The 27307-nt window shown below is 38.5% G+C and overlaps 1 protein-coding gene across 8 annotated transcripts in view; it reads left to right on the top strand.

Annotated features, from left to right (window-relative positions):
- Window positions 1-27307, top strand: part of MAP2K5 (mitogen-activated protein kinase kinase 5) — a 245476-nt gene that overhangs the window by 177645 nt on the left and 40524 nt on the right. For 3 of the 8 annotated variants that reach the window (XM_023527273.1, XM_011385897.2, XM_011385892.2), the window contains 3 exons: window positions 4684-4710; window positions 5023-5055; window positions 26328-26389. The exons of 1 other annotated variant lie outside the window; for it this stretch is intronic. In XM_023527273.1, the coding sequence (XP_023383041.1) occupies window positions 4684-4710; window positions 5023-5055; window positions 26328-26389 (122 nt within the window). Of the gene's footprint in view, window positions 1-4683; window positions 4711-5022; window positions 5056-12733; window positions 12991-26327; window positions 26390-27307 lie in introns of those variants that run through there. 4 more of the 8 variants (XM_023527274.1, XM_011385899.2, XM_011385914.2 and 1 more) reach the window with 2 other exon arrangements.

The raw sequence follows: 27307 nt of genomic DNA, 5'->3' as shown, positions 1-27307 counted from the left end.
ATTTTGTTTTATAATCATATCTAAAAATGTCAGTTTGCGAAAATTTGTAGTTAACTAGTGTAAATTTTGTTCTATTTTTTTTTTTTTTTCAAAACAGTCGTTTTTTTGAGAGCTCTTACCTTAAATTAGTGGTACTACACAATGTATATTCAGCTTGTGGACATGTGGAAGTGTTTTGTTTTGTTTTGTTTTTTTCCTCTCATTGAAATCTTTTGAGATTCGGGAACTTTTTTTCCAAGTTATAATGAATTGGAATTTGTGCGTCCCTAAATTTTAGCACCCAGCACATAGCCAGATAAAATTAGATTGAATGCCGGTACCAGTTCTCCCTCAGTAGGAAAAAGAGCATGTATACCTGAATGGGAATAGCTGCCTTTGAGGAATCTTTGGGCCCCCTCTAATTTACCCTTCACTTCATAGACAAGAACTCTGAGCCTAGTGAAGGGACGGAGCTTCCGAGGCCATGGGGACCTGACTGGAATTCCAGGAGGTCTTTCTGACTCCAAAGCTTATACATTTTCCCCATACTAGGCCACCTCCTAAGTCAGCAGTTCTAGGCCAGGTTCTGTCTGCGACCTTGGGCAGTGTTCCGCTCTGAGCCTCAGTTTCACTAACCAAAATGAGTAGATTGAACTAGATCATCTCTGAGGTCCCTTCCATTTCAAAAATTCTTTAGGTCATTCTTCTTCATGTAGAGTATGAAATTCTTGTTTTACTGTAATCCCTGTTTATATTTAGCTTAATGCATCTGATTTGAAAAGAGAGTCTTTGTAAAATTGCTACACTTCCCGAAATTTGAAGTTTAACAAAAGAATAAAGAGTTCAACACTAAAAGCTAGAATGTGATGCCAGTAGCACAACAAATAAAAATGATATTCTTTAAAAATTCCAACCATCTGATTTAATTTTATATTGCTTTTTTCTATTTAAGAGGAAAATAACACAAGCTTGAAAAGCAGTAAATATGTAGAGAGAAAATTTGTCAACTGATATTGGAAGATCTGACCTAGGTCACACATAAATTTCTCAGACAAGAGCTGTAGGGCAAGCCATAATTTTAGAGAGTAAAAGAAAAAAGGAAAGCTGTAGCTGGTGTCTTCTCTAAGTTACATAGGTGGGTTCATTTTAGTTTCTGATTGTGCTTCTGCATAAAAGGGCACTGGTAGTGAAGTCAGTTTTACCACTGTGTGTAAAAAGTACCTCTACAGAGATAGAAGCATAATGTGAGACTTTCAATGTTGCTTTTTATTACCAGAGTCATTAACTGAATAGTTGAAGCCCTACAAGTAAATTTTTGCATTGGCAATTTCCTTTCCAGGATCATTTTCCAAAGTCTTAAGTCATGTTATAGGAGCTTTTTGAGTTGCCATCTATATGGTCCTTGCAAGGAAATATATGATAAATGTTATTGCTATAATACACTAAGACCTGATACTTTTGCCTGTTACGAAGTCATTCTTTCTCATTTAAACACATAAGGATCTGTCTGATATCAGAATGAGACATATCTATTCCTTGTTAGTATAGCTTAAAGTCTTGGATCTAAGGGCCAGAAAAAGACAAAAGCTTTGTTCAGAAGAGAGAAGAGGTTCATCTAATGAGTGTATCAAAACGCTACTAGTTCTAGAGACTGATTAGCAAAGTGTATGACTGGAGCAATTATTGTTCTGTTCATTGTCCCAAAGTACTAGTTAGACATAGAAAACTCAACACAAGCAAAATGTACAAGCAGGAATGTGGACTTGGACAACTTAGTTATAAACAGCATTTCATATGTGGCGAGGTACAGGCAATACATCAGCCCTAACAATATTATTGTGTTCCTCTAAACTCTGCTCTCACAGCTAAGCATTTGGAAAGCAGACCCAGAATAAAGAGAGGCATTCACAAAGCTAACATTTTATATTGAGTACCCTTAGTACCACTTTTAATGTGCTATAAAACTAGCGGTTTCACTTTTTCATGAACTGTGTGCAAAAGCAGAGGCAGTGACTAGAGGTTGACTTTGTTCGGATCTGTTTTATGGTTGCTGCTCCTGTACAGTAGTGTGGTCTTGAAAAGGTAAGCAACAAAGAGTTTAGCAGTGAAAAATATGCCTAATATAAATACAGTTGAGTACATGGCAGTTCAGAATTTGAAAAATATGACTATGGCATTAAATTTTCTGGTGGAATTAACAGAGGAACAGAATATAGCCTTTAAGGCCATATATCTGACACAGAGAAAGGAGATAATACATCTAACTCTATGGCCTTTGTGGCATTCATATAAAGAAAAGCACAGTAGCTTTATTTAATTGAGAAAATGAATCAATTACAATGATGTCGCATCATCAAATTCATGTGAAAATAGAAGATATAAGTCACCACATTGTGTAACAGTGTTAAAAAGTAATTGAGTATCTTAAGCATTTTGAATCAATTTCAGGTACTGGCACTGCTACCTTAATACAAAATTTATGAAGATAATTTCATATAATATGTTGCTATCAACAATGACTCTCTTTAAAAACCTGGGCAAAACAGTATAGTTATAAGATCATAAAAAAAGAGACTTGAATGTTTCTGTTTCTCTCTTTCTTGTGGTAAAGAGCTGGTGTTAAAATAGTATAATTTTAATTTATCTTAAACCATGCTTTTAGCTCGCAAAATAAGGCAAAGTGTAGATATTCTCTAAGATCTCAGTTCCTAAAGAAATGTCCTCCCATCACTTCATTTGGTTCACATCACTCATGTTACTAGGTATAGTGTTATAATCCATTCCTTTATTTATTTAAAACGTCTCACTTAGAATTTTGCTGCATGTTTTCCTCTGAATGTTGTAATCTCTGTGGACTGTTGGAAATTTGTGAAAAATACTCTCTTTGATGTCAAAAATGGATTTCTGATTCTTTGTTCATTACAAGTAACTCTCTTGTTGAAGTAGATATATCTTACTAAGAGTGGAAGGGGATGTAGGGTATCCATGTGCACCAACAAAGGTATCTCATAGGAAAAGTTACCTGGACTTTTCAAGATTTTTTAAAGGTGGTATGGCTTGTCAATAAAATCCTTAACCCCTCCAGAGTGGTAGTTAGCAGCTCTTCTTTTTTATTGTAAATCTTTACCTGCAAAGCCTTATCCAGATGCCCCCGATACTGGAGGAACAAGGAGCAGTCACTTAGGAAAACGTTAACTGGGAGCTATCAAAGTAGCCTCAGAGCCAGTCAGCCTGGGACAGAGGTTTTAGGAAGTGTTGTTTGGGGAAGCGGCGATGAGGAGTCAATAGCAGTGATGCGTGGGCACCATATTCAGTTGAGATAATATATGGCAAAGCTCAAGCACTAGGTACTAGGGTCTGCTGATCAGCCATATGGATGCAAAAGAAATGCAAAAACATACTTCTGCCCTTGAGAAGCTTACAGTCTATTCCAGAAGTACCCTCATATCAAAAGTGATAATTTATCAACTTTCCCAGTATATATGCAAATCTGATTGTTTTTAAGTAATGTTATGGCTGTAGGCAGATAGAGTACAGAGATGCTGGAGAGAAAGGAGAGTTAAAGAAGCCCCAGCTCAACCACAGTCTGTTCCTGTGGCCTTCTGCCTGCCGCATCCTCTGGGAGGCCCATTTTCCCATCATAGAACAGAGATGATCATCCCTGCCAAACTCAGGGTGGTTATGCAGATCAAATGAGAACATGTATGTGGAAGAACTTTAAAAACTACCATTAAAAATATACTGGAGACTATTACTATTTTCCCTACATTTTACCAGCTGGTTGGAGCTCAGTTTTCCCAGCAACGAACTGACCCTTCAAATCATCGTATTTGGTTCCTGAAAATTTCCTTCTTAGGGAATTTAGTGTCTGAGACTCCATTGAGTTTATAATAACTGCAGGCATTGGGTGGGGAATTGAAGTGTTTAATACTTTAATTACTAAGTGGATGTTTTATTAATTTGGTGTCACATTTTAGTAACTTTCTAAGAGAGATGGTTTATTGGTATTAGACATGTGAGCAGCCTGCCTATAGAATGTTGATCAGGAACAGGCATTTCTTACTTCACTCTGCTTTGATCCCCTGAAAAACAGTATAAAACTTGCATGAATTTGATTTTCCCAGAGAGCATTGCTGCCCTGGAAACGGGCTGAAGGAACTTTGGAGAAGGTGAAAAGTCTTTACCCCACTCTTGAGTTAAAGGCAAATTCTTCAACCGCATAATTAAAGTTTTCTTCACAAAATAGGGGATTGTGAGCAGACACTGGCAGGAATCCAAAATTCTAATTTCTGACTATGATTTAATTTCAATTTTAAATAAATCGGTTTTTAATTTAAAAAGAGTGAGCTTCATAACATTAGCAATGATTGCAACATTAAGCCCAGTGTTCACAATCTAGCAATATAAAACATTATTTATATCTGAATCGTAAACAGCCTTTTGAAATGGATTATGGTTTTTCTCCCTATTCTAATACAACCTGGAGGGTACTAAAAAGTGTTGTGTGAAATTAACATTCTGCTGACTTTCGCCTATAAATGAGAAGCGAGCTATTAACATTTGTGTATTTTCATTATGTAAATTGTGTTAACACATGCCCACAAATTGCCACCAGCAATGCAATAATTTTCTCTCAGTGATCATAATGTGTCCAAGTGAGTCATTTTGATTATGACATGCTAATTACATATTGCCTTTTTTCAGATTCAGAAAAACCAGGGATCTTTAATGGTAAGCTTTATGAGTTCAGAAAAAAATTCACTTTTCTTTTTCCTGATGGCTGCTTCCTTTGCATGCTTGAATGCCTTGTTTTAAACTTAGCAAATTGCATTTTGAAGAAAATGCAAACCTTTAACTGCCTGTATTAGATTAGGTACCATTAGAAATAATAGAACATCCTGAGCATCAGTGTTTTTATAAGAATTTGCTGTTGTTGATTAATCTTGCTATATTTTATTGCATTAATGATTTTTTCTTTCCACTCCACTGTAAAGATATTGCATAGAGGCTAATACTTTTTTCCTCTCTTCTTTCCCGTTGCAGCCTCTCCAGCTTCTGCAGTGCATTGTTGATGAGGTGAGGCATCGTCTTATGTGCTTTCACTCCTAAAGTCATTCCTAATGGTGTGGAAAGCTTATATTTTGTTTCCTAATGAAGCACAATGCCCAACATCCTCAGAGCAAGTTGTGTTGTATGGCTCTGAGCTGTGTTACGTGAACTGGCCTGGTCCTGATTCCTGCTCTTCTGATTCTGGCTGAGAATCCTTGCCAAAACAGACTGTCCCACAGGCTGGTCCTCGGGGGTATCAGAAGCCCTGAAGACAAAACACGATAATATTAATTTATCCTCTCCCTGGCCAGATGGGGATGGAGCTGGAAATTAAAGTGGTATCATTTTTTCCCATAGCAGATATTTAAAGTTATTCAGTAAGGCAGGGATCAGAGTTGAACAGCAAACATAAGCTGGATAAAATTGATCTTCCTTGCTATATTTACCTAAAGCATATCAGAGTGATAAAAGTGTTCAAAAGCTCCAGGTTAACAGTTCAGCTTCAATTTCCTAATTAGGCATGTTCTCAGAATTTACTCCTAACTTCATGTGCTTTTAACTGGTATTCTCAAAGTTTACGTCATCTTACTTCTGATCATCCTTAGCCATTGAGTTCCACTGTCCCTTTGCCTTAGCAGAGTTAATCCTCCTGCATTTTTTTCCTCAGTCAACTTTTTCTACTTCTTATTCTAACTTTAAATTTCTTTTTTCTGTATATTAGCAGTCTTATAATACACAAAGCTCTCAATTTAAGAAACGTTAACATTTCTTTTTAAGTGAGTTTTTTTGGACTTGGGCTTGCTTGCCTACTAGCAATGTTTACTTTTTTAACTTTAATTTTACAATATTTAAAACACTTATAATAAAGGCTACAAATGAGTCAGATAGGAAAGTTTGAAAGAAAAAAAAATTAATTCATAGTTATTCCTCTCAATTAAACATCTGTATAACCAGTTATGAGATTTGGGAGGAAAAAATAAAGATCCTCCTAGGAAAAAAATAAACGCGTGTACACATATCTCAATAATAGTAAGAATGGGGCTCTAACATCCTTAATGGTTGCATCAGTCAGTCCATATATCCCCTGCAAGCCATAAACCATGTTGGTACAAAACTGAAGGCATTGTCCTGAAACAAATGGAGGCCCCATTACCTCAAATAACAAAGAGGCCTCCTGGATCTAATAGCTCAACAATATCTTCTGTCATCTTAGGTTCCAAAAGCATCCTATTCCCATCAGAATCCTCCCAAATAAGCTGATTTTCCTGAAGTTCCCCTCCAGGATTGCCCAGGGACGTGCCTAGGGAAACTTGGGCTACCCAGATACACAGCCTGCCATGCTTGCTGGGCTCCCGGGCCTCAGAATGGTCAGGTACAGATATTTTTCACCAATAATGTATGTATTGCTGGAGAGCTAATTTGAAGGTTTTCTAGATCAAAGGGATATTTTCATTCCTTATTTGAAGTGTCAGTGATTGATATTAAATTTAAAATATTTTACTTTTTTGATTTGGGCAAAATCCTGAGCCTCTTGAAATGATCAAAGGGAGATGTTCTGTCTAAGGAGGAAGGTCTGTGTGATGAAGGACAATAGCATGTAACTTAAATCACATGTGTTTCTTTATAGCATTTCTTCCTTAGTTGAGAGAAAAATATAACTTAGACATCTATTCTCATTTACTCTAAAAACATACTAAAGTATCTTCTTTATAAAAACTTGGGAGATTCACATCGTCATTACCAAAACAAATATAAGTTGATCTTGGAACTGATCTGATGTTCAGTGATAAGACTATTAGGAAAGAATTGGCCAGGTGACCTGCCTTAGGCAAGATGCCAATTCATAGCTTCTAAGAAAGAAAAGATTGGTGGGGTCCTTTAATTACTATGCTTGTCCCATTTTTATCAGATTTCTCCTTGCTGTGTGATACGGTTTTTCTCAGAGGGTAGTCCAAGGACTAACTGCATCAGATTTACTTAAGATTCTTATTAAAAATGCAAATTCTTGCACCCAGATCATCGAATTAGGCTTTCTAGGGGTGGAACCCAGCAATGTGCATTTTTACTAGCTTCCCAAGTAATTCTTTGCTCTTTAAGGTGTGGGAACCTCTTTTATAATAGCTTTTTAGGACTGCCCTTTTAGATCCCAGAGAGTGATTTACTATCTATCTTCATTTACACCTGACTTCTAGGGTTCTTATTCCTGAATGAATATAACCAGCCAGGATTTGAGCCATTTTACTCCTTGGGTGTTGGATATACTCCATTGTGAAATGGCTTTCAATGATACTATGTACTGTTTCTGTTAGAGAAAAGTCAGATTTAAAAGTACCACCTCTAAGGGAGCCTAATTCAAACAAGATGGATATATTTGGAGTCATGTACAAGATAGTCAAGCAAAGCCCAGTGTAACATACTTTATTATTATGTGGATGCAGCTTGACCTCCTGGCATGGCCTGGCAAAGTATGAAGACAAAGTATAACAAGAATAAGGGGCAGGACCCAGCCCTGGAGTGGCCAACGGTGAATGTGGGAGCCTGTCTGGGAGACAGGAGGTGGAATTGTGGAACAAAGCCAGAGTCAGACACCAGAGGTCTAACTAGACGACACCAAAAGTTAAGCAGAGGAGTCAGAATCATGAATATGAAACTTGGACCACAGGGCAAGAACTGGAAGGGTAGCCAAGGCAACAGGAGAGGCAAACTCCAATCAGAAATCTGAGCAATCTGGTTTAATTTTGGATGAAATTCAGTCTAACTTGGACCTGGCTAACTCAGGATATGAGTGTCTTAAAGACACCATCTGATGCCTCAGAATTGCTTCTCTTAAAAGAACTTCTTACTTTAAAACCCTCAGGTTTTAATCAGGTCCTCTCCAAGTCCACGAATACTTATGTTGTAAAGTACTTTGGTTCACTGTAAGTGATGTTTGTGTGTGCCGTGATGACTTAGCAATCTGAAATCTTTGGGGAATAAGGTAGCCCTACTTGTCTAGATAACTGAGATTTACTGCTTTAAGCTCTAACATCAATGAGAAAATTTGCATTTTTAGAAAGAAATTTTTCTAAAATGTATTTGCTCTTGGCAGCCTGTTGATAGAGTGTAGAGAGTATCATTTAACCTTTTCTTGATGACTCAGGTCCTTGTTTTGAACATTGTACCAAACTAAACTTTGATATATTGATGCCCTCTAGGGCTATAGAATTGTATGGGGCTTCCCTTGTTCTTTCATTGAATTTTATCAACCATTTTGCCTGTGTGTTTGGCCTTGGCACTCAATGATGCGCTTGGACCTCTTGAGGTGTATAGAGCCATTTGCTCCCAGGCTAAATGGCCCTACATGGCTGTGCTGTTCTGCTTGGTGTTTTTCCTGTGTTCTCTTGTGTGATTGCCTCTATTTTCTATGGTCACTCCTCATTCTTGTCAGTGATTCCCTGCTGCCCCAGCGATCTGACCATCTGTCTTCAGTCTTTGCACTAATAGTGATCCTAGCAAAACTAAAAGTGACAAATGAAATCGGATATCCAAGAGGTATGTATAAGGTCAAACACACCCATCTGAGAAGAGAGATAGTGCTTGAACCCTCTCTTTAATGAAGTAAAATGGGTGGACTTGTGTTCGTTGATTCAGCAGATGGTTATCAAAACCGCTCACTATATGCTAGCCCAAGTTGAACAGGCCACAGTCAGGACAGCCTCCAAGCCTCGAGAGAACTGGGCTTCTAGGCAAGGTACCCAGGCCAACTGCAGACTAGGTCTGTGAGTCAAGGTAGGAAGGCAGAAGTGCAAATCCTGGGCCAACACAATGTGTTAGGACTCAGGAAGCTATGTAGCTATCTAACACTCTCCCCAGTGTCTGGGCTCCCAGTTTGGCTGGCAACAAAGGGCTGGCCACACCAGTGATAAGGCAGATGGAAATACAGCAGTGATATCTAAGTCACCAAATCCCAGGCTGACTGGAGCCAGCTAGTGGGGGCCATCAGTGGATCGAGGTGCTGGGAATTGGAATGACTGAGTGGGGACTTCCTCCTTGACCTACCCTCAAGTAATCCATAGCCTTGGAAAAGATATGGACACAAAAATGAGTAATTATTTCATTGTAGGGTGTATACTATACAACGCTGAGGCAGGAGGGTTTGTTCTGCCAGGAGAGGGTTAGTTCTGGTGGTGGATTAGGAGATGCCCCTCAGAGGAGGTGACATTTAAGCTAGGTCTTAAAGGATGAGTCGAGTTTATCAGGTCAAGAAAGGAAAAAAGTAAGTGTCAGAAAGAAGGAGTTGAAACTTTCTTGTGAATTATTTTTGAGTTCACAGATGTGTTTCAGAATGTTCAGATTATCTAAAATATGACAACCAGAAAAATAGATTATTACTCTAAATATATATATTTCAAGCGTATTACAGCTGAAAATAAATTTGTCTAACATCTGTAGGTGCTTAGCAAGGCAATTAGCAAATCCCTGATTTATACTTCTGTTTATTCATTTCACTAGTAAAAATTGGTTTCATATGTCATGTTTTATACCTGATTAGAAGTATCTTCTACATGAAAGTGTTGATTTCTTAGTAAGAACTAATTATAATATTTGTAAAATACCAAAATGGTTCTGAAATATAAGCACAAACTTTGAGTGATCAGTAACGGCCTACAGTTGAGCCAGGTGTATAAACAAACATGGGCTTGATTGTTTAAGATGCTAGCTGAATAATTCCAAGTTATACTGATTGTTCTTACCTGATGAGGATGGAAAGGAAGAAGGGTATGGTCTTAGGAAAGGCATGGCGTGGCACTCTGTAGAACATCTGGGTGGATCTGATGAAGAGTTAACTCCTCTGCTTACTCTAAGAAAACCTCCTGTGGAAGATGAACATAGAGCAGGGCTTTGATAGAGGATAGTATCATACACATAGTATGTAGACTGAATGGACAACTGGCCAAGGAGTCAAAGGGTCCAGGAGGTAGAAAACAGAAGTAATAACAGAAGGAAATTTGAGAAATTCACAAATATGTGGAAACAATACATTGCCATAGAGCCAATGAAACAAAGAAGAAATCACAAGGGAAATTAGGAAATACTTTTGAGATGAGCAAAAATGAAAACACAGCATAACAAAACTTACGGGATTCAGAAAAATAGTGCTCAGAGGGAAATTTTCAGCTATAAATGCCTGCATTAAAAAGGAAGAACGATTTCAAAACCCCAAAAAACTATACTCAAAGCAAGCAGAAGGAAGGAAATAATAAAATTAAAGCGGAAATAAATGAAATAGAGACTAGAGAAACAACAGAAAATCAATAAAACCAAAAGTTGGTTCTTTGAAAAAGTCAACAAAATTAGCAGACTTTTAGCTGGACTGACAAAAAATAGAGAAGACTTAAATGGCTAAAGTCAGGATTGAAAGCAGGCACCTTACTACCAATCATATAGAAATAAAAAGAATTATAAGGGAATACTATGAACAGTTGTATACCAACAAATTAGATAACCTAAATGAAATGGAAAAATTTCTAGAAAAACACAAACTAGCAATACTGACTCAAGAAGAAATATAAAATCTGAGTAGACTTCCAACAAGTAAATAATTATTTTTTAATTCCCACAAAGGAAAGTTCAGGACCATATGGCTTCACAAGTAAATTCTATCAAATGTTCAAAGAAAATTTAACACCAATCCTTCTCAAACTCTTCCAAAAAATAGAGGAAACACTTTCTAAATTCTTCTATGGGGCTAGCATTACCAAAGCCAGACAGAGACTTCAAAAGAAAATAAAGCTACAGACCAATTACCCTTATCAATATAGATGCAAAAATCCTCAAGAAAATACCAGCAAATCTGAATCCAGCAGTATATAAAAGAAGTATACGTCATGACCAAGTAGTATGTATCCCACAAATATTAGGTTGATCCAACATATGAAAATCAGTGTAATACACCATAAGAATAGAATAAAGGGCAAAAATCCCGTGGTCACCTTAGTAGACACAGAAAACACATTTGACAGAATCCAACACCCTTTCATGATCAAAACACTCAATGAACCTAGAAGAGAAGGGGACTTCCACAACCTGATAAAGGACATCTACTAAAAATCCACAGCTAACGCCATAGTTAATGATGAAAGACTGACAACTTTCCCTCTAAGATCAGGAGCAAGAGAAAGACATTTGCTCTCACTACTTCTTCTCACCATAGTACCTACCTGGTTCTACCTAGGGCAGTTAGTCAAGAAAAAGAAGAAGATGTAAAACTATATTTGCAGGTGACATATAATATGTACAAAACCACAGAAAATCCACATCAGAAAATTATTGATGCATTAAGATTGTAGGATAAAAGATCAACACACAAAAATCAGTTTTATTTCTATATACTAGTAATCTAAAGTGAACAATCTTTGAATTGAAATTAAGAAAATTCAAGTTACAGCAACATTAAAAAAAATAAAATACTTAATTTAACAAAAGTGGAAAACTTACACACTGAAAATTATAAAACATCATTGAAAGAAATTTAAGACTTAAATGAAAAGACATCTCACGTTCATGGAATGGAAGACTTTGTTGTTAAGCTGACAGTACTACCCAAACTGATCTACAGATTTGGTACAATCCCTGTCAAAATCCCAGTAGGCTTTTTTGCAGAAACGGATGCGCTGATCCCAAAATTCATATGGAAATGCAAGTGACTTAGAGTAGACAAAACAGTCTTGGGGAAAAAAAAAAAAAGGACAGTGTTGGAAGATTCAGATTTCTTGATTACAAAACTCACTACAAAATTATAGTTATCAAGATAGTGTGGTACTGGCATAGAGTTAGATTTATGGAATAGAATTGAGAGTTCAGAAACTAACCCATGGTCAGTTGTTTTTCAACAAGGATGCCAAGACCATTCAAAGGTGAAAGAAAAATCTTTTCAACAAATGATGCTGGGACAATTGGACATCCACATGCAAAAGAATGAATTTGGACCCCCTACCTCACATATACAAAAAATAGCTCAAAATTTGTCAAAGACCTAAATGTAAGAACTAAAACTATGAAACTCTTAAAAGGAAACATAGGTATAAATCTTTATAGCCTTAGATTAGGTAACAGTTTATTAGATATGACACCATCAAAATAGTGGAATCACTGTAATAATGCCGGTGTTCCAGGCCAATGGATAGAGCCATGCAAACCACAACTCTAAAAAGACCTTTGTGACCCAGTGTGGGAGGCGAGGGAGGTGCTGACTTGCCCTGTCATGTCTGTAGCTTGGAAAAGGGGATTGACAGGAATGCCACAGCAGGGATGGGGGAAAGACGATGGAAAGGATGATGGGCAAGATGAGGGAGTAGGGTGGAGGTGTTACTGTGAGGCCTGACCTTGGGTCCTCAAAGATGAGTAAAGCAGGTTTACTTAAGATGTGAACACACTCTCTTGGCCAAAAACATATTTAATAGACCATTTATTACAAAAGTTAATTTATAAAAGCGTGTATGCCTTCTGTGAGTTCTTATGACTATTTAATCATAAAGTTTAATGAAGACATAAGAGCGTTTTCACTATTTACTTATCTGCCTGGCTGGCATCTGCACATCATTACAGTGGTACTAAAAAGAGTCATTATGAATGGGGACAATCATCTACCCCACCAAACACCTGAACTCACAAGGCACCTCCAATGGACTCTTAACTTAGACATGGTTCCTCTGATGTTTTCTAGAAATGCCAGCAAACATACCCAGTGCTGGAAGGAAGCAGCATTTGGTGCCAGCCCCACCTAGCAGCTCAGTGAAGAAGAGGGTGGAGGTTAATCACACAGCTAGACACTTCCACATGAGCTGGAGGAGGCTAACATCTCTATTCTAGAAGAAGATGACACATGAAGAAGGGAATGAGAAAATAGAGGTTTGGGAAAAGGAAAAGAAAAAGGAGGGAAGAGTCTGTGTTATGGCTACATTATTGAAAAGCTTCTAAGCTTTTCTGTCTCTGCTTTGTTTCTCCCCACCTCTATGGAATTATCTTTTTAAAAATATAGATCTCAGGCTATTAAACCTTCCAGGGATCCCCCTGCATATAGGGTGACATCTAAACTTCTTAGCATGGCATTTGAGACTCTCACCCCTATTTTTTTCAGCCTCACTTTGGGTCAGTCATTAATCTTCAAAGCTGCCCCACTCTTTAACACCTATAGTTATGTTCCTCCCTCTACTTGGAACGACCTTCTCCCCTTTTTCCCTTTGTGAATGCCTGAGCATCCTCTAAGGCCCAGCTCTCCTCTTTGAAGCTGTCTCTGTTACCTTCCCACCTCCCCCATCGGACCACACTCCCACCCACTGCTAGGCGGAATTCAGTATAGCATCATTCACAAAGCTTTATTATAGTTTCTTAACGTACTAAATCAAATTTAGTTTGTGAGTTTGTCTTCTAGTAGATCATGAAGTCATCCAGCACAGGGATTTATCCCAGCACCTGGTAGCGATTATGGCCCAAGCAGGATCTCAGTAATTGCTCTTTCAAGGAAATTAAAATATGGATTTTTCTAGCAGGGCTAGTCCTCCACAAATGGAATGTGGCCTAAGTTTGTCTTTTCTTCTATGGCGGCCTATCCTATTCAGCTGAAATGGACCTCTGTCCTATAACACAGCGGCTAAGTATAGAGGCCATCATAGGGAAACTCATTTCTGTTTCCTTTTTTTTCCTTTGAAATTATTCTATTGAAATATAATTCACAAAACTTTGACATTCACTCTTTTAAAGTACACAGCTCAGTTCCAGAACATTTCCAGGACTTGTTAACAATCCTGATTCCTCTCTTCCAATCCTTGATAACCATTAACTAACCTACTTTTTGTTTGTTGAGGACTTCCCTTTTGTGGACATTTCATATAAATTGGAGCATACAACATCTGGCTTTTCGTGCTTGGTGCCTTTAATTTAGCATAATGTTTTAAAAATTTCTCCATGTCATAGCATTTATTAGAATTTAATTCCTATTTATGGCTGAATAATATTCCATCATATAGATATACCACATTTTGTTTACCTGCTCATCAGTTGATGAACATTTGGGTTGTTTCCAGTTTGTGGCTATTATGAATAATGCTGCCATGAACATTTGTGTACAAGTTTTTACATGAATGTACAGTTTTAGTTCTCTTGGATGTATACCTGGGAGTGGAATTGCTGGGTCATATGAAAATTCTGTTTAATTTTTTTATGAACTTCCAAACTATTGCACAGTAACTGTACCATGTTACATTCCCACCAGCAATTTATGAGGATTCGGATCTCTTCACATTCTTGTCAACACTTGTTATTTTCTGTTTATTTAATTATAGCCATCCTAATAGATGTGAAGTAGTCTCTCATTGTGATTTTGATTTACATTTCCCTTATGATTAGTGGTGTTGAGCATATTTTCATGTTTTTATTGGCCATTTGGATATCTTCTTTGGAGAAATATCTATTCGAATCCATTGTCCATTTTTAAATTGGGTTGTCTTTTTATTTTATCAGTTGTAAGAGTTCTTTACATATTCTGGGTACTGGACTAAATTTTTTCTCTCATTCTATGGATTTTTTTTATTCATTTTCTTAATGGTGTCCTTTGACACAGAAGTTATTTAGTTTGTCTCTTTGTTTTATTTTTTACTTTAAAGCCATTCTAGTTTGATCAGAGGGTAGGAGGCTTAGATCTCCACCTTATCTCCACCCTAACCCCACCCCACCCCTGGGACCCACATAAAAGTCCTTAGAGTTCTATAGATTATAGTTTAAAAACCATTGACTATGGCCCAGATAATCATTTGTAAACATGTATTAATCCCAGAAACAGGTACTGGAGACAGAGAATGAATAAGATGCAGTTGCCACCATTAAAGAGTTTCTACTCTAGACTGGGAGGCAGACCAGTAAATGATCATATGTAAATAGATCACTTTAAACTAAACTGCAGGTTGTATAAGTGGTATGAGACTTAATGGCCTGAGTTCTCAGAGGAGCACATGGCTATCATTTTAACCACTCACATAAATGAGTATTTACGATAAGATATTTAACGGTTTGCAGCTATGTAAATTTTATAATAAAAGTATAGACAAGGTGTTCGAGAAACAGAGAAGAGAGCTGATAATGGAGGAGATGATAATGTACCAGAGGGCTGCACAGTGAAAGGTAGCCAAAAAGGCCCGTAAGACTTAGCCTCAGATATACTTGAAGCCCCTTTAGAAGTTCACTATAGCTGCAGTGCTTGGCCAAGTATCTGGAGATGAGGCAAGGGCCATAGTTCAAAGGATCTTTACACACTGTGCCTGAAGGCATTTGCACTTTGGGGAGGGGGAGGTACCTGAAAGTATTAAGCAAGGGATCAACAAAATCAGATTTATCTTGTAGAACAATAACTCTGAAAGACTTGTGGAAGATGGGTTATTAGGAAGGACAGTTAGGAAGCGATAGTTCTGATCAGAAATTATGAGGGCTTTATTAAGAACAGCCTAGGCATATTTGAAAGGTATTTGGGAGACAGAATAAACTGGATTTGGTGAGTAATTGGGTATAGGGAAAGGCGGAGTCGGGGTCAGGGATGAAGCATAAGCTTGGCAGGCAGGCCCTCACTGAGATGGGGCACACACACATCGTGGGAAGAAGATGATTAGCATTCTCTTCGCAGAAGAAAAGTGCCTCATTTAAAACTATTAATTCCTGTTTCAGACCTAATTATAAAAAGTTTATCAACTAGACTCTAAGTCCCTGGGCTTTTCATTTCTATCTTCCTAGTGCTGAACCCAATTGTACAGTAGTCACTCAGATATTTGTTGAATGAAATTTATGTGTAATTATAAGAACTTATTACTTGTTTTTTCAAGACCTCAGGAAAAAAATCCGAAAAGTAATAGAATATAATGAGGAGGTACTTAGCTAATGCATATGATCCTTTATCGAAATTCAGAAGTCTATCCTTAACCTTAATGTTTAGGAAAAAAAATGTTACCCTGATATTTTCCCATGTCATGTTGCTTTCCCACACACCCCATTTTACAGATGAGGAAACTGTGACAGTAGGGCTCTGTCTACTGTACTGTAATTGACCTTGATGGAGGCAAAAAGTTACAGCTGAACATTTTGGCATGAAAGGGAGAGATCATTTTAAAAGCTATAAAAGAAGACAACTTAGAAAGCATTGCAGACGTGGCCCAAAGGTATAGGTATATTGCAATACAGTTCAGTTTTGTAATCTATAAGAATGAGTCCATGTCTTTGAGAAAGAATTAAATTCTCTTCTGCATATTCTGTTTAAGTTGTCAGGGAGGAGCTTGACTCCCTTTAGAAAAATTTACATGTACAAAAGATGTGGCTCTTGGACCACCATTATCTTAAAAAAATGAATTCATACAGAATCACTCATTCTTGGCCAGGTTAACTGAGAACTGGTTAACTAAGAAGCTGCTGGGCTGTGAACATAGCAGGTGCTCTCCGGGGTCACTGGTGAGGGCATGAGAATGATTGCCTAATAATACCTTTCCTGGAATTCAGTAAGTGGTACTAACCAAATCCAGAGGAAATAATAGTCACTCATATTTTGCCTGAAGGATTTGGCCATAATTCTGGCTTCTGAAGTTAGCATGAAGTAACAGGAACAGTCCCCATCGCTCCAGCTCCCGGCAGCCTAAGCACACAGCCTGTTCCTCTCACAACACATAACTTCAGGTTTTAAAGAGAGACCAGACTTGCCAGCCTGAGGTCTCCAACACCCCGTGCAGGCCCAGAGCTTCTGACCACAGTGACTAATACTAACCACTTGCACAAACAGGTATTAATGATGTGGGCTTTCACGATGTTTGTAACTTGTATGAGTTAATGACTGAGGCATTAGAAACTTGGTAAATTAATCCAAGTGGATCACAATAGTCTTCTCCAGTGATATTGTTAACTGGACCCGTGTCTCATAGTGTTGGGAATATATAACTGGGAGCTGGAAAACTGATATTCCTCTTTTGTGTAAGGCAACCTTTAGAAATCTAATACCTCCTTTGAAAAGTTCAGTGTGTTTAAATTAATGCACTTTGGCTGGTTTGAAGACTGAAAATAGGTTAGCATTAAGGCCATGATTCCTTTTGTAATTACTTGTTCTATTGGTAATAACTTTCCTTAGAAATGACATTAACATTCTACCAAAACACAGCAGTAATCCAAAAGTTAATGTTCTGTTCATTTATAATTATATTTAATTCATATTTATGAGTTGTTGAGAGGGAGGAGAAAGAAGTAAGTTTTAAAAATGTAACAGAAGAAACAAGTTAAAAGCAAAATTTTTCCTGATGGTCTGAAGGATACACAAAGTGACTTAAAAGTGAGGAAAACTAATTTTTAAATACAATTACATAAAATCAGATTTTTTTTTGGTTTTTGTTGAAAAAAATCTGTATTTCTATTATTTCCTAGTGGCACTGAGTTAATTTGGTGGATAGGTTTTCTCCATTTCTTCTTTTTTTTTTAAGAAAAGAAGTAAAATATTAACATAAACATCCCTATGATTTTGATTTCAGTAAGTCAGTTAGATTTTGGTTAAATTTTTTTAACCAGGAATAATTCTGTATCTTTAGGCAATCATTAAGCAAGTAGCCTTGTGTTATTTTCTTTGAATTGTCCACAAAGCCTGATGTATTATTAATGAATTAATTTCTTGGTGGCGCAGGCCTGTGAATAGCATTCTGTGAATGGGCAGTTGCCTAGTGGAGCCACTTTTGGCTGCTGTCATTTAACATGTGTTGCTCTATTGTGAAGTCTTATCCAGCCGTAGGACAATGCTCATTTAATCCACCATGATGGGACCTCCACACCCTGAGCCCAAGCTGGATGCCAGGGTCAGTTACCCAGCAGCTCAGGCTGGGGCACTGCTCTGCCTCACTGCCTGGTTGCTGTAATCATTTTGCCTGCCGTTAATTTTCCCTAAACCAGAGAAAACGCATCTGTGAGCAGTGTGAATGTTCTCAAAAGAGATTCCAAACTGGTCGGCTGGGGTGTTGCCTGCATTCCAGAATGGAGGCAGCATTCCAGGGAGTGTAAGTTCCTTCCTTCCTCCTGGAAATGGAAGCGTCTGGGCCCACGAGATCCCTGATGTTCTGAGGTCCAGAGTAGCAGATGGCATTATGATTTTCCAAATCCTGATGAACATTCTAACTGAACTTGTTCATTTCACAGTATGTAGTTCTGTTTTTTCCACTTCCTCTCCCTCCCTCCCTCCCTCCCTCCCTCCCACTCTGTCTCCCTCTCTTTGTTCCTCTCACATTGACTAATTTTAAACTGATTCGATATCTTCTTTAGCCCCTTTAAATTCCCTTCTCTCTGCACTTATTGTACAGGGCCAGGTAAGGGCATAATTTCACATATAATTTTCAGTCTTTGAGTTGCAGCCAACATAGCCTTTGAATTTGTTTATAAAAATGTGTAAGCAAATACCACCAACACTTCGACACCATGCAGCCACGAGAAGTTGTTTCTCCCCTTATCCATAGCTTTCAGCGCAGGTGGTGAATGGCAGTAATTATTTTAACTAACAGTCGAGTGAACATTCAGGAGGACGTACCGTGTGGCGACATGGACTTGGGCTTTCAGGGAGTTTTCAGAGTCAGGCTCGATAGTGTTATGGCTTGTTGATTTTTGAGGACACGGACCTGCCAGGTTCTTGCCTTTGAACAGTAGTATGTGGATGTAGTTCAGATGTTTCAGTGTTAATCCCTTACCTATGAAAAGAGGAATAATTCCTTTCGTTTAGGACCCTGTTAGGGGTTATTTTTCTCTCCCAGGTTTTCCTCTTCATTTTTCTTTAATATAGTTTATGATCTGCCTTTAATCCTAGATTGCTTTTAATCAGCACTCCTGCACATGGAACCTGGTGAAACACTCGTGTGTATATTAACTTTATAATTTAGGTCCTGGATCAGACATGTGTAGCTGGACTTTTCCTGAGGAAAAAAATTGACCTTACCAGTGTATGAAATTCAAACACTATATAGGGACAAGGTAAAACCACAGGTAGGAATTGCTGAATAATTACCTTTAGACCAGCCTGAGCAGGAGGCTTCCCACGAGGGTGAGCTCATTTAATGGTTCCTAAAACTCAATCTCGTGGATGTCAATGGTCATGCTTGATTATTTGCAGTAGTGTTTTATGAAAAAGCAATAGAAATGCATTGGGAGGCTACAGAGAGAGGGGACAATAACGGGTTTTACTTTTGTAAATGAAATCCCTTTGGTATGAGACAAGCATGTTTTTTGCTGCTCTGCCTACACCATTGAAAAGGGAGATGTGTGTGGATGTCAGCGTGCAAGTTTGTGTGTGAGTGTGTATGTGCAGTGTTCATATAGGCACCTCCAAATAACACTGTGCACTATAGCTTATGACCAACAGGAGACCCAAAATAAAAAGAGAAAAATAGATGTTCATTGGCCATAGAAAGGAAGCAATTTTACCAATACTGTTTAAAAGATTAATGCATTTTCCAGTTCCCTACCTATCTGTTTTCAAGGAATTTTATAAAACACCAAGATCTTTTGCCATATGTTTAGAAAATTTCTAAGTAAATGTTTATCTTTTAAGTAACAAAAAATTAGTAGAATAAATGAAGGCTTAGTTTTGACATTGATGACAAAGTTTGTCCCTCTTGCCTCTTATCCCAATACTGAGGAACCTCTGAAACATATTCAGGGAAAAATGAAAATGAGAAAAATCTTTATAATCTCAAATTTCAATTACCTAGAGACAGATTCCTTTAGACCTGTTCATTTATACTTTGTTTTTCATAAGCCATCTGGTTGTGATGTTCACTTGGCTAACAGCTGGTTCTCCCTTGATTTAAGAGTTTATAAGTAAGGTGGGTGTTTCAGTGGGGAAAATTTCAGGCCTTTGCCCCTGGTTCCAGGTCCATCTGAGACAAGTTAAATGAGCTGCTACTGTCAGCCCAGACCCAGTGGACAGAACTTCACACCAAAATGCCCACATATGTAATTTGTCACATCTGGCAACCAGAGCATGGGATGACCCAGTACGGAAATTGAATCATCTTTCACTTTCTCTGCGCAGGGCTTGATGTGGAGTGGGATGAGGAAAAGGAGGGCTTTCTGGTCTCCAGCTGAGGAGGGTCAGAGGCTTTCTTTTCTGATGATGTCCATCTGCAAGCCGTCCTAAATTTAAAGCCTCATGCCCACCCCAGCACTGTCCCTCATAACACCCCACAGCTTAGGTCAGTTCTGTCTGCACTGTGAAATCAAATACACACATATGTCAAAACACTGATTGTTCCCTCACAGAGTGGCCACGTTTTTAAGTGTTTTTAATAAGCACTGCCTAAATTTTTACAAATCTGATGTGTAATCATGGTTTTACTCACATCTTAAACTGAGCTATCTCATTCTCTAACTGACCTGACCATCTGTTGCCCACCTTCCTCTCTTGATGTGTCTGCCTTTTTTCCTGACTGTAGTCTCTTATAGCAGAAATATACAGATATGAACATTGAGGACCTTCAGAATATTAAAGCCAAGCTAATTTTCCAGAATCTACTATTGGATCATACATTTGTTCACAGATTAATTTCTGTGGATATCTTTAAAGGTGAGGGTCCAGTTTTGGGGGTGGGGAAGTCATTTATCTTTTTTTTTTTTCCCAAACAAACTAGGTTTCCTCCCCAGCGGAGAGCAGGTTTGTCCTATGGATTCTGCCAGTTGTCTCACAAAGACATTACTTTAAGGCAGTGAACAGTGAGGATCAAAAACCGATTTGGAGTCCGACAAGTCAAAATGCTGTTCTGCCTGACATGAAGCCACTGGAATCACAAATAACCTTTGATCCCAGCTTTGTGGATAGAAGTAGAGCAATCTAAGAGAGCTGTGCCAGTTAGTATGAACCCCAGTGTGTAAGATCAGAAATGGTTAGGCCAGGCTAAAGAAACATGAGGCTTGAGTCAAAAGATTTATTTTTAAAATGTTAAGAGCATAACTCTCAGTACTGGTCAGACTTCAGGTGACTCTGTGATGATAACCACCTTTTGACACCATGAAGTCTAGAAGTAGACTTAGAAATCTACGTTGGAAGGCTTGCCGTATTTTATTTAACTTGCCAGACTGGTTTAATCTAACCACAGCACAACTGACCTTGGAATTCACCAGTACAACCAGCACCTTGAGAATTTTGAGAAGTTGCCCTTCTAGATTCCTTATGTTTTACTGCCAATAAGTATGAAATCTTAATTTGAAGGAATGTCTGTTTTGCACGAAGAGAAGGGGACAGGCCAAGATTAAGGTAGTCAGTGACCCTACACCCCAGGTGCCGTCTGGAGTGAGGAAGGAAGAAAGTAGGAGAGCAAGGACGGTGTCTGACAGCCCTCCAGATGTTTAGACTTTGTCTCCTCTCTGAACTCAGGTACCGACCAAATTGTATCGAACCCTTGGTGCTCCCCAGCACAGCCTGAGTGCCAGGCTTGGCACTCTTACTTGACCATTTCCTCCATCTTGCAGGACTGTTTATTAAAGGTACATGTCTTATCCTCCTGAGCAATACACATTCTTTCAGGATATGAGTTAAGTTTATCAGTCACCCCACAATGCCAGGCTCAGTGCCTTTGACATGGTAGGTGGTCGAGAAAATTGTTGAATGAATGAACCAATAAATAAATAATGGATGATTGTATCATTTTTTACAGTATTTTCTGTCTGTGTCCTATCACTGTCTGAATTGACTACCACATTATTGTCAAGTTCCATTGTCATCTTTGATTATGCATTAAAGGCAAAAATTAAATCTCAGGTATATTTTTTAAAGTAAAGGTCTCAACTTTTTCCAGCTGCGTAGTTATGTCAGCTTTCTTCTTAATACAAAGCCAAGCCTCTCTAAGAATCTGGACCTCATTAGAGTTTTTAAAACCAGCTCCTTACCTTTTTAAACTTTCTTTTTTGACATCATTTTAGATTCATGCCGTTGTAAGAAATAATACTAAGAGATCCTGTATATTCTTTACCCAGTTTCTCCCAGTGGCAGCAGCTAATGAGTATAGCACAATATCACAACCAGGAAATTGACACAGCCCACTGCACTTATACAGATTCCATGTGTGTGTGTGTATGTAAACGTTAATGACATAGATCCTTTCAAAGCCAAGAAACATCATAGTTTAAAATATATATATATATGCCTTTAAAAAAATTATCTCCCTTTTAAGTCATTCATTTCAAAAGCATTTTTCTCATTTATGCTTTCTGTATTTAGAGTATCCAGTGTGCTGGCCTGCTCTCAAGGTCACAATTATACTTATCAGCACACTGACCCTTCAAGTGAAATAGCAACTGCGATCGGAATTGGACCTCCTTCTCCCTCACCGCTTTCCCCACTCTTTGAGTGTGCAGGTACACACACGCGCACACACAGATTTTCTGCCACTTGCCTTTTTTTATGCCTGAGTACCTTGCTGACAAGTGCTAATAATAAAATACCCAGAGAGAGTCCAGTTGAAGTTAGCATACATTAAACATTCCGAACTTGTCCTTTTGCTCATAGATTGTGCATAGTTAATAATTAAACAGTTTCAGTTGTAATGGGTTGACCTTCCTGAACTGTTCATTATTCACAAGGCAAAGGCATCACTCAAACTTTTTTCCCATTGTCCTTCGCTGTTCTGTAGCGTGCCACCTGCTTGTGTCCCAGTTTAGCAAAAGAGGCTGACCAGGTAGTTACTGAAACCTCTGAGACTTGGAGACTGTCTTCATTGATGGCCAGAATTGCTTACGGAAATGGTTTATGGCAGCTGTTTTTATGTAACAGTTGCCTGCTCCATAACAAGATCTAGCTCATGTCCCTTTAGCAGGACTCTAAAGCTGATTTGGGACTAGAGTCTCAGGTTAAGGCTTTTGGTTAAGGTTGTGTCCACTCTTCGTTCCATACCTCCATGCTTAGAAGCTCAACCGAAAAGCATCCCCAAAAAAGCCTTTAAGGTGAACAATGGTACCAAAGGTCTTAAAAAAGAGAATGACTTTTATTAACAATTTAGAGTCGTTTTCAGCCAGTCCTGAGTGTTACTAGTGTAAACGCTTCTCCAGTTCGTGGTGATGGTGTTCGTTTTTTTTTTTTTTTTGAAATGTATTTCTTCATTTGACCTGAACCCATATTTCATTTCACAGAGAACAGTTTTGATACGTAGCAGCAACTTTTGTACTTGGTCTTCTGAGCCACATGGCAATGTTCTCAGTCTCTGCCTCACCCAGCGGTGACTGGGTGCTGTCTGTACCTGGGAGCCTCGTTGAAACATTGGAGCAGCTTTCCAATGAGCCTCCCTCCCTCCTTCAAACGCATTTGAATCACATCACAAAATAGGCAGGTTCTGGGAGGTGTTTTACATCCCGATCTAAGCTAACTTCTAATTATACTTAAAAATGAGGAAAGTACACTTTAAAATCCTATAGTGTGATATACACTGTCAGGTCTGTTGATTTGATTTCCTCTGGAGTGTTAACAGCCTTGTGCTTCTGTGGGGTTGGAGGCTCTCAGAGGACTCCTTTGCCCTGTGTTTGTGTGTGGCACTCTGATCACCACCACCCCCCAGCCTGCCAGTCAGTCTTCTATAGCTCAGAAAATTCTCCTTTGAGGTATGCAAGAGACATGGACTTTAAAATGAAAAGAAATATCTGGCATTATGCATGTGAGATTACAATTTCCCCCTGCATCTTTGATGAGTGATGCTTTCCAGGCACCACTGAGATGAGAATCAACTCTCTGTGGTTCTGCAAAGTCGACTTGGGCTGGCATTTTCACAAGTGAAATAAATTATTCATGGTACCACCCAGTGTTCCTTAGTTTTATATTATGAGGAACTTAACAGGCTACAATATCAGGTCTTAAATAAAATTAACTATCCATGCAAAGATGTCACATTTCCTCGTTTTCTTTCTCATCCATGTTAAAATGACATCTTCATCAAATTGCCTAGTCTATAATTCATTAATTTACTCTTGATATCATACTTTGAAATGAGGCCTACATTAGCATCATGTTTCATACCAGGATCTTTGTAGAAAACCAGCCCAGAATTTTAACCATCTTGGTAAATATTCAGCCACATAAAGACAGTAGGCTTTTGTTTTCCTAAACATTGCATTTTAAAACAACTGCTGCTCAGACACTTAGAGTACTACAACCTCCAAAAAAATTTTAGAGACGAATGACTTAGCGAACTAACTACCTGATCAGAGTCCATAATTTTTGTACCTCAGACTTTGAACTATCTTTTTACTAACAGTTTTTGAGACAGTAAAATGTCATTTCTTTAACTGGGCCTTATAGAACCTTGCAGGCTTGGTGATATATATGGCTTTCCTAAAACAGGCTGGGCTGAAATTGATATCATGTTTTATTTTTGCTCTTCAAACCGATGGGACTTCTGTGACCATTTTATAGTACCTTTGTTGAGGATTTGTCATGTTATTGCGTGCCTTGTTTCTTTTGAGCAGACGATTTCATCAGCCCCCCATTTTTCATGTCCCCTCTCTGTAATGCCTGCATGTAATCCCTTCGAACTTGGCAAGATTTTATTTCACTCCCATTTTCCTTTGTTTTCCTTTCCTCTTGGAAGCCTTTCTCTACTGATGACAATTTTAAGTTTATGATTACTAGCCTTCCCCTCCTCTGGATAAATAGAGTAAATTCGAAGGGGACAGGTAGGCAAAAACTAAGAAACGTTTTACTCCCATTCCTTTTCTCTTAACCTCTTAAAGATTTTGGGGGGCAGCTTTGACCCCCTCCGTTCCTTTTGATTCAGTTGTATTTTCCAGCAGTTTCCAATTGTTTGAATTGGAAACAAAGCCTTAATAAGAGTTCTAGTTAATTTTCTCTCTTGTAATTACCGATCTCATTTTTCTGATAATTGGCCACAGCAATTATATGTATATTTACTAATCACATAGGGGGCTGTGCGATTGTATCTATCTGCCACCATTGATAATGACACGCATATTGCAGAGGTGCTTTTATCATCTTCTTTTTTCCACTACATCAAAGCCATTTCCTCTCGTTCTCAATAATGAATACATGCATGCATTTGACACAGTTGTATGCTAGAGAAATTGTTTGGCTCCCACCAAATGCTGCATGCTCTGAGTTTCTTGCCTGCAGCGCTGGAAGGTTGTATGTAATGATATATTGCTCATCCAAATGGCCAAAGCACTCCAAAGCACAGTGAGATTAAAATAAGTCATTCCTTTGTTAATTTAAATAGGTGCATGTATCATACTTTGCAGGGCACTTTGTGTAGGGATGTCAGGGAGGAAAAAAGCCGCCGAAAGGTATTTTTAATAGCAAATGAGAATAGATGAGAATGGAGTCATTTGCAGCTGCCTACTTTATGTGGCTCTCTTGTTCCAACTGTAGGTCTAATGAGATGACTGTTAAAGTACTCTGCAGTGTAATTTCATTACATCCTGAGCCGTTACACTATAAACACAGTGGCGCTCTCTGTCATTCTTGGAAAAACTCCTAAATTCTTAAAGCCTTCCTTTGCAAATGGTAATGGGGTTTGCTCCCTGTGTTACGCGGTGGTTGTTGTGTTTGTTGCTGTGTAGTTTTCTGCTCTTCAGAGTGCCGCCCACCTCTAGCCCAGTTTTGTTTGGTGGTCAAGGTGGGAGTTTTTCATTGTGTCCTTAATTCACTGGCTTTCTCATATGACAAGGTCGCCTAGACTGACAAATAGGCTGAAATTCTTTTTCAGGAAACACTTTTCATTATATAAGCCCTTCTATTAAAGTAAAAAAAAGAAAGAAAAAAAAAACTAGCCCAAATGCTTCCGTTAGGGGCAAATAGTTAAGAGCAGCTGAATTTACAAATAAATGTAAATAAAAAGGAAAGTGTAAATAAATAACAAATCCAGTAAAAGAACAAAGGTCAACACAAGAATAATTTCACAGCTCTTTGTTAATTACAAGACCATTTGTGTGTTACTTAAATAATCATTAATTTCTCATTTACACTTCCGTACCTTCTTTCCTACCCTGTGGCTATCATTGTCCTTTTTTCACCTCCCCTCCCTATTTGCTCTCATGTTTCTCACCGTTGGAAAACGTGTGTGGCTTTAAATTTGGCATTTTATGTAAACATGTGGAAGAGGGTGTAGACAGTCTTTTTAATTGAATGAGACCTTATTTTCCTTTCCACATGGCGATGAATCCTTGTTATATATTCATCTTTGTACTGTTACTTTGGTCGGGGAGGAAGGGTATAAAGCAAGAAAAGGAATCATTGTGACTTTTGGTGACTTGTTTTTCCTCCATCCCAGGATTCGCCCGTCCTTCCGGTTGGAGAGTTCTCCGAGCCATTTGTACATTTCATCACTCAGTGGTGAGCCCGTTTGCAAACATGCCATGCCCTCAATGTAAATGATACATGCCATTAACTCGGAGGCTCCGTGAGACCTTATGGCTCTCGCTGCTTCCTTTTGGAGACAGGAGGGACTTCAGGGCCTTGGGCAGATGGGGCAGCAAAGCTGAAGAAATTGTTTAAATTATGTAAACGTTATTTACACAAAGGGTTGTAAATGTACTTTAGAGGCTTTTTCCTGTTTTAGTAAACTGCTAAGAATCAGGCTACTTCCAGCACAGATACTGCTGCTGTCTAATTTTTTTAAAGAAATACAAATTTTATAGCCCCTATTGAACAGACAAACGAAGCTTGTTTTTATTAATGTAACCTCAAGTTACCCATAAAACTGTCTGTCACTTAGCGGACGCAGCATAGTTGATTAATTCATCGGATTTTCAGTAAATAACTTTTACCTTTGGTTATATTTTAAACACAATACTGGTGTCCCATTTCAATGAATTTCGATGTTTGAAAGACCTATGGAAAAATTGTTCGGTTAGGCCCTCTTTAACCATTAAAGAACTGAGGGAAACCACAGGATTTAAATCATAAGGGCCCTCAGAGTCCCCAGGCAGCCCCTCGTCATTTTACACCTGAGGAAACAGGCATTTTTCTGCCAAGGGTTCTTTTCCAGCCTTCTGCGTTTTTCCTCCCAGTAGAACGAGTTTTTCTTTTGTTAGCCCTTTCACATCATCCACCTCTCCCCCATTCGTTTGGCAGCACTCGTGTGGCCTTGGAAGGCCCAGTCGCTCTGCTGCCCTCCTTGTGTCCTCTCCCTCACCACAGCACAGAGAGAGAGGGCAATTAGGAGCAGAGGAATGACCATCCAGAACGGGAGACAGAACCAACTAGAAGCCGTTCTGCACATGCTGGGGCTCCTTCATAACTACCTTCACT

The sequence above is a fragment of the Pteropus vampyrus genome, unplaced genomic scaffold, assembly GCF_000151845.1.
Source record: "Pteropus vampyrus isolate Shadow unplaced genomic scaffold, Pvam_2.0 Scaffold15, whole genome shotgun sequence".
In the NCBI taxonomy this organism is placed as follows: Eukaryota; Metazoa; Chordata; class Mammalia; order Chiroptera; family Pteropodidae; genus Pteropus; species Pteropus vampyrus.
Note: the sequence above shows the minus strand (reverse complement) of the source record. Positions and strands in the feature narration are given on the sequence as shown.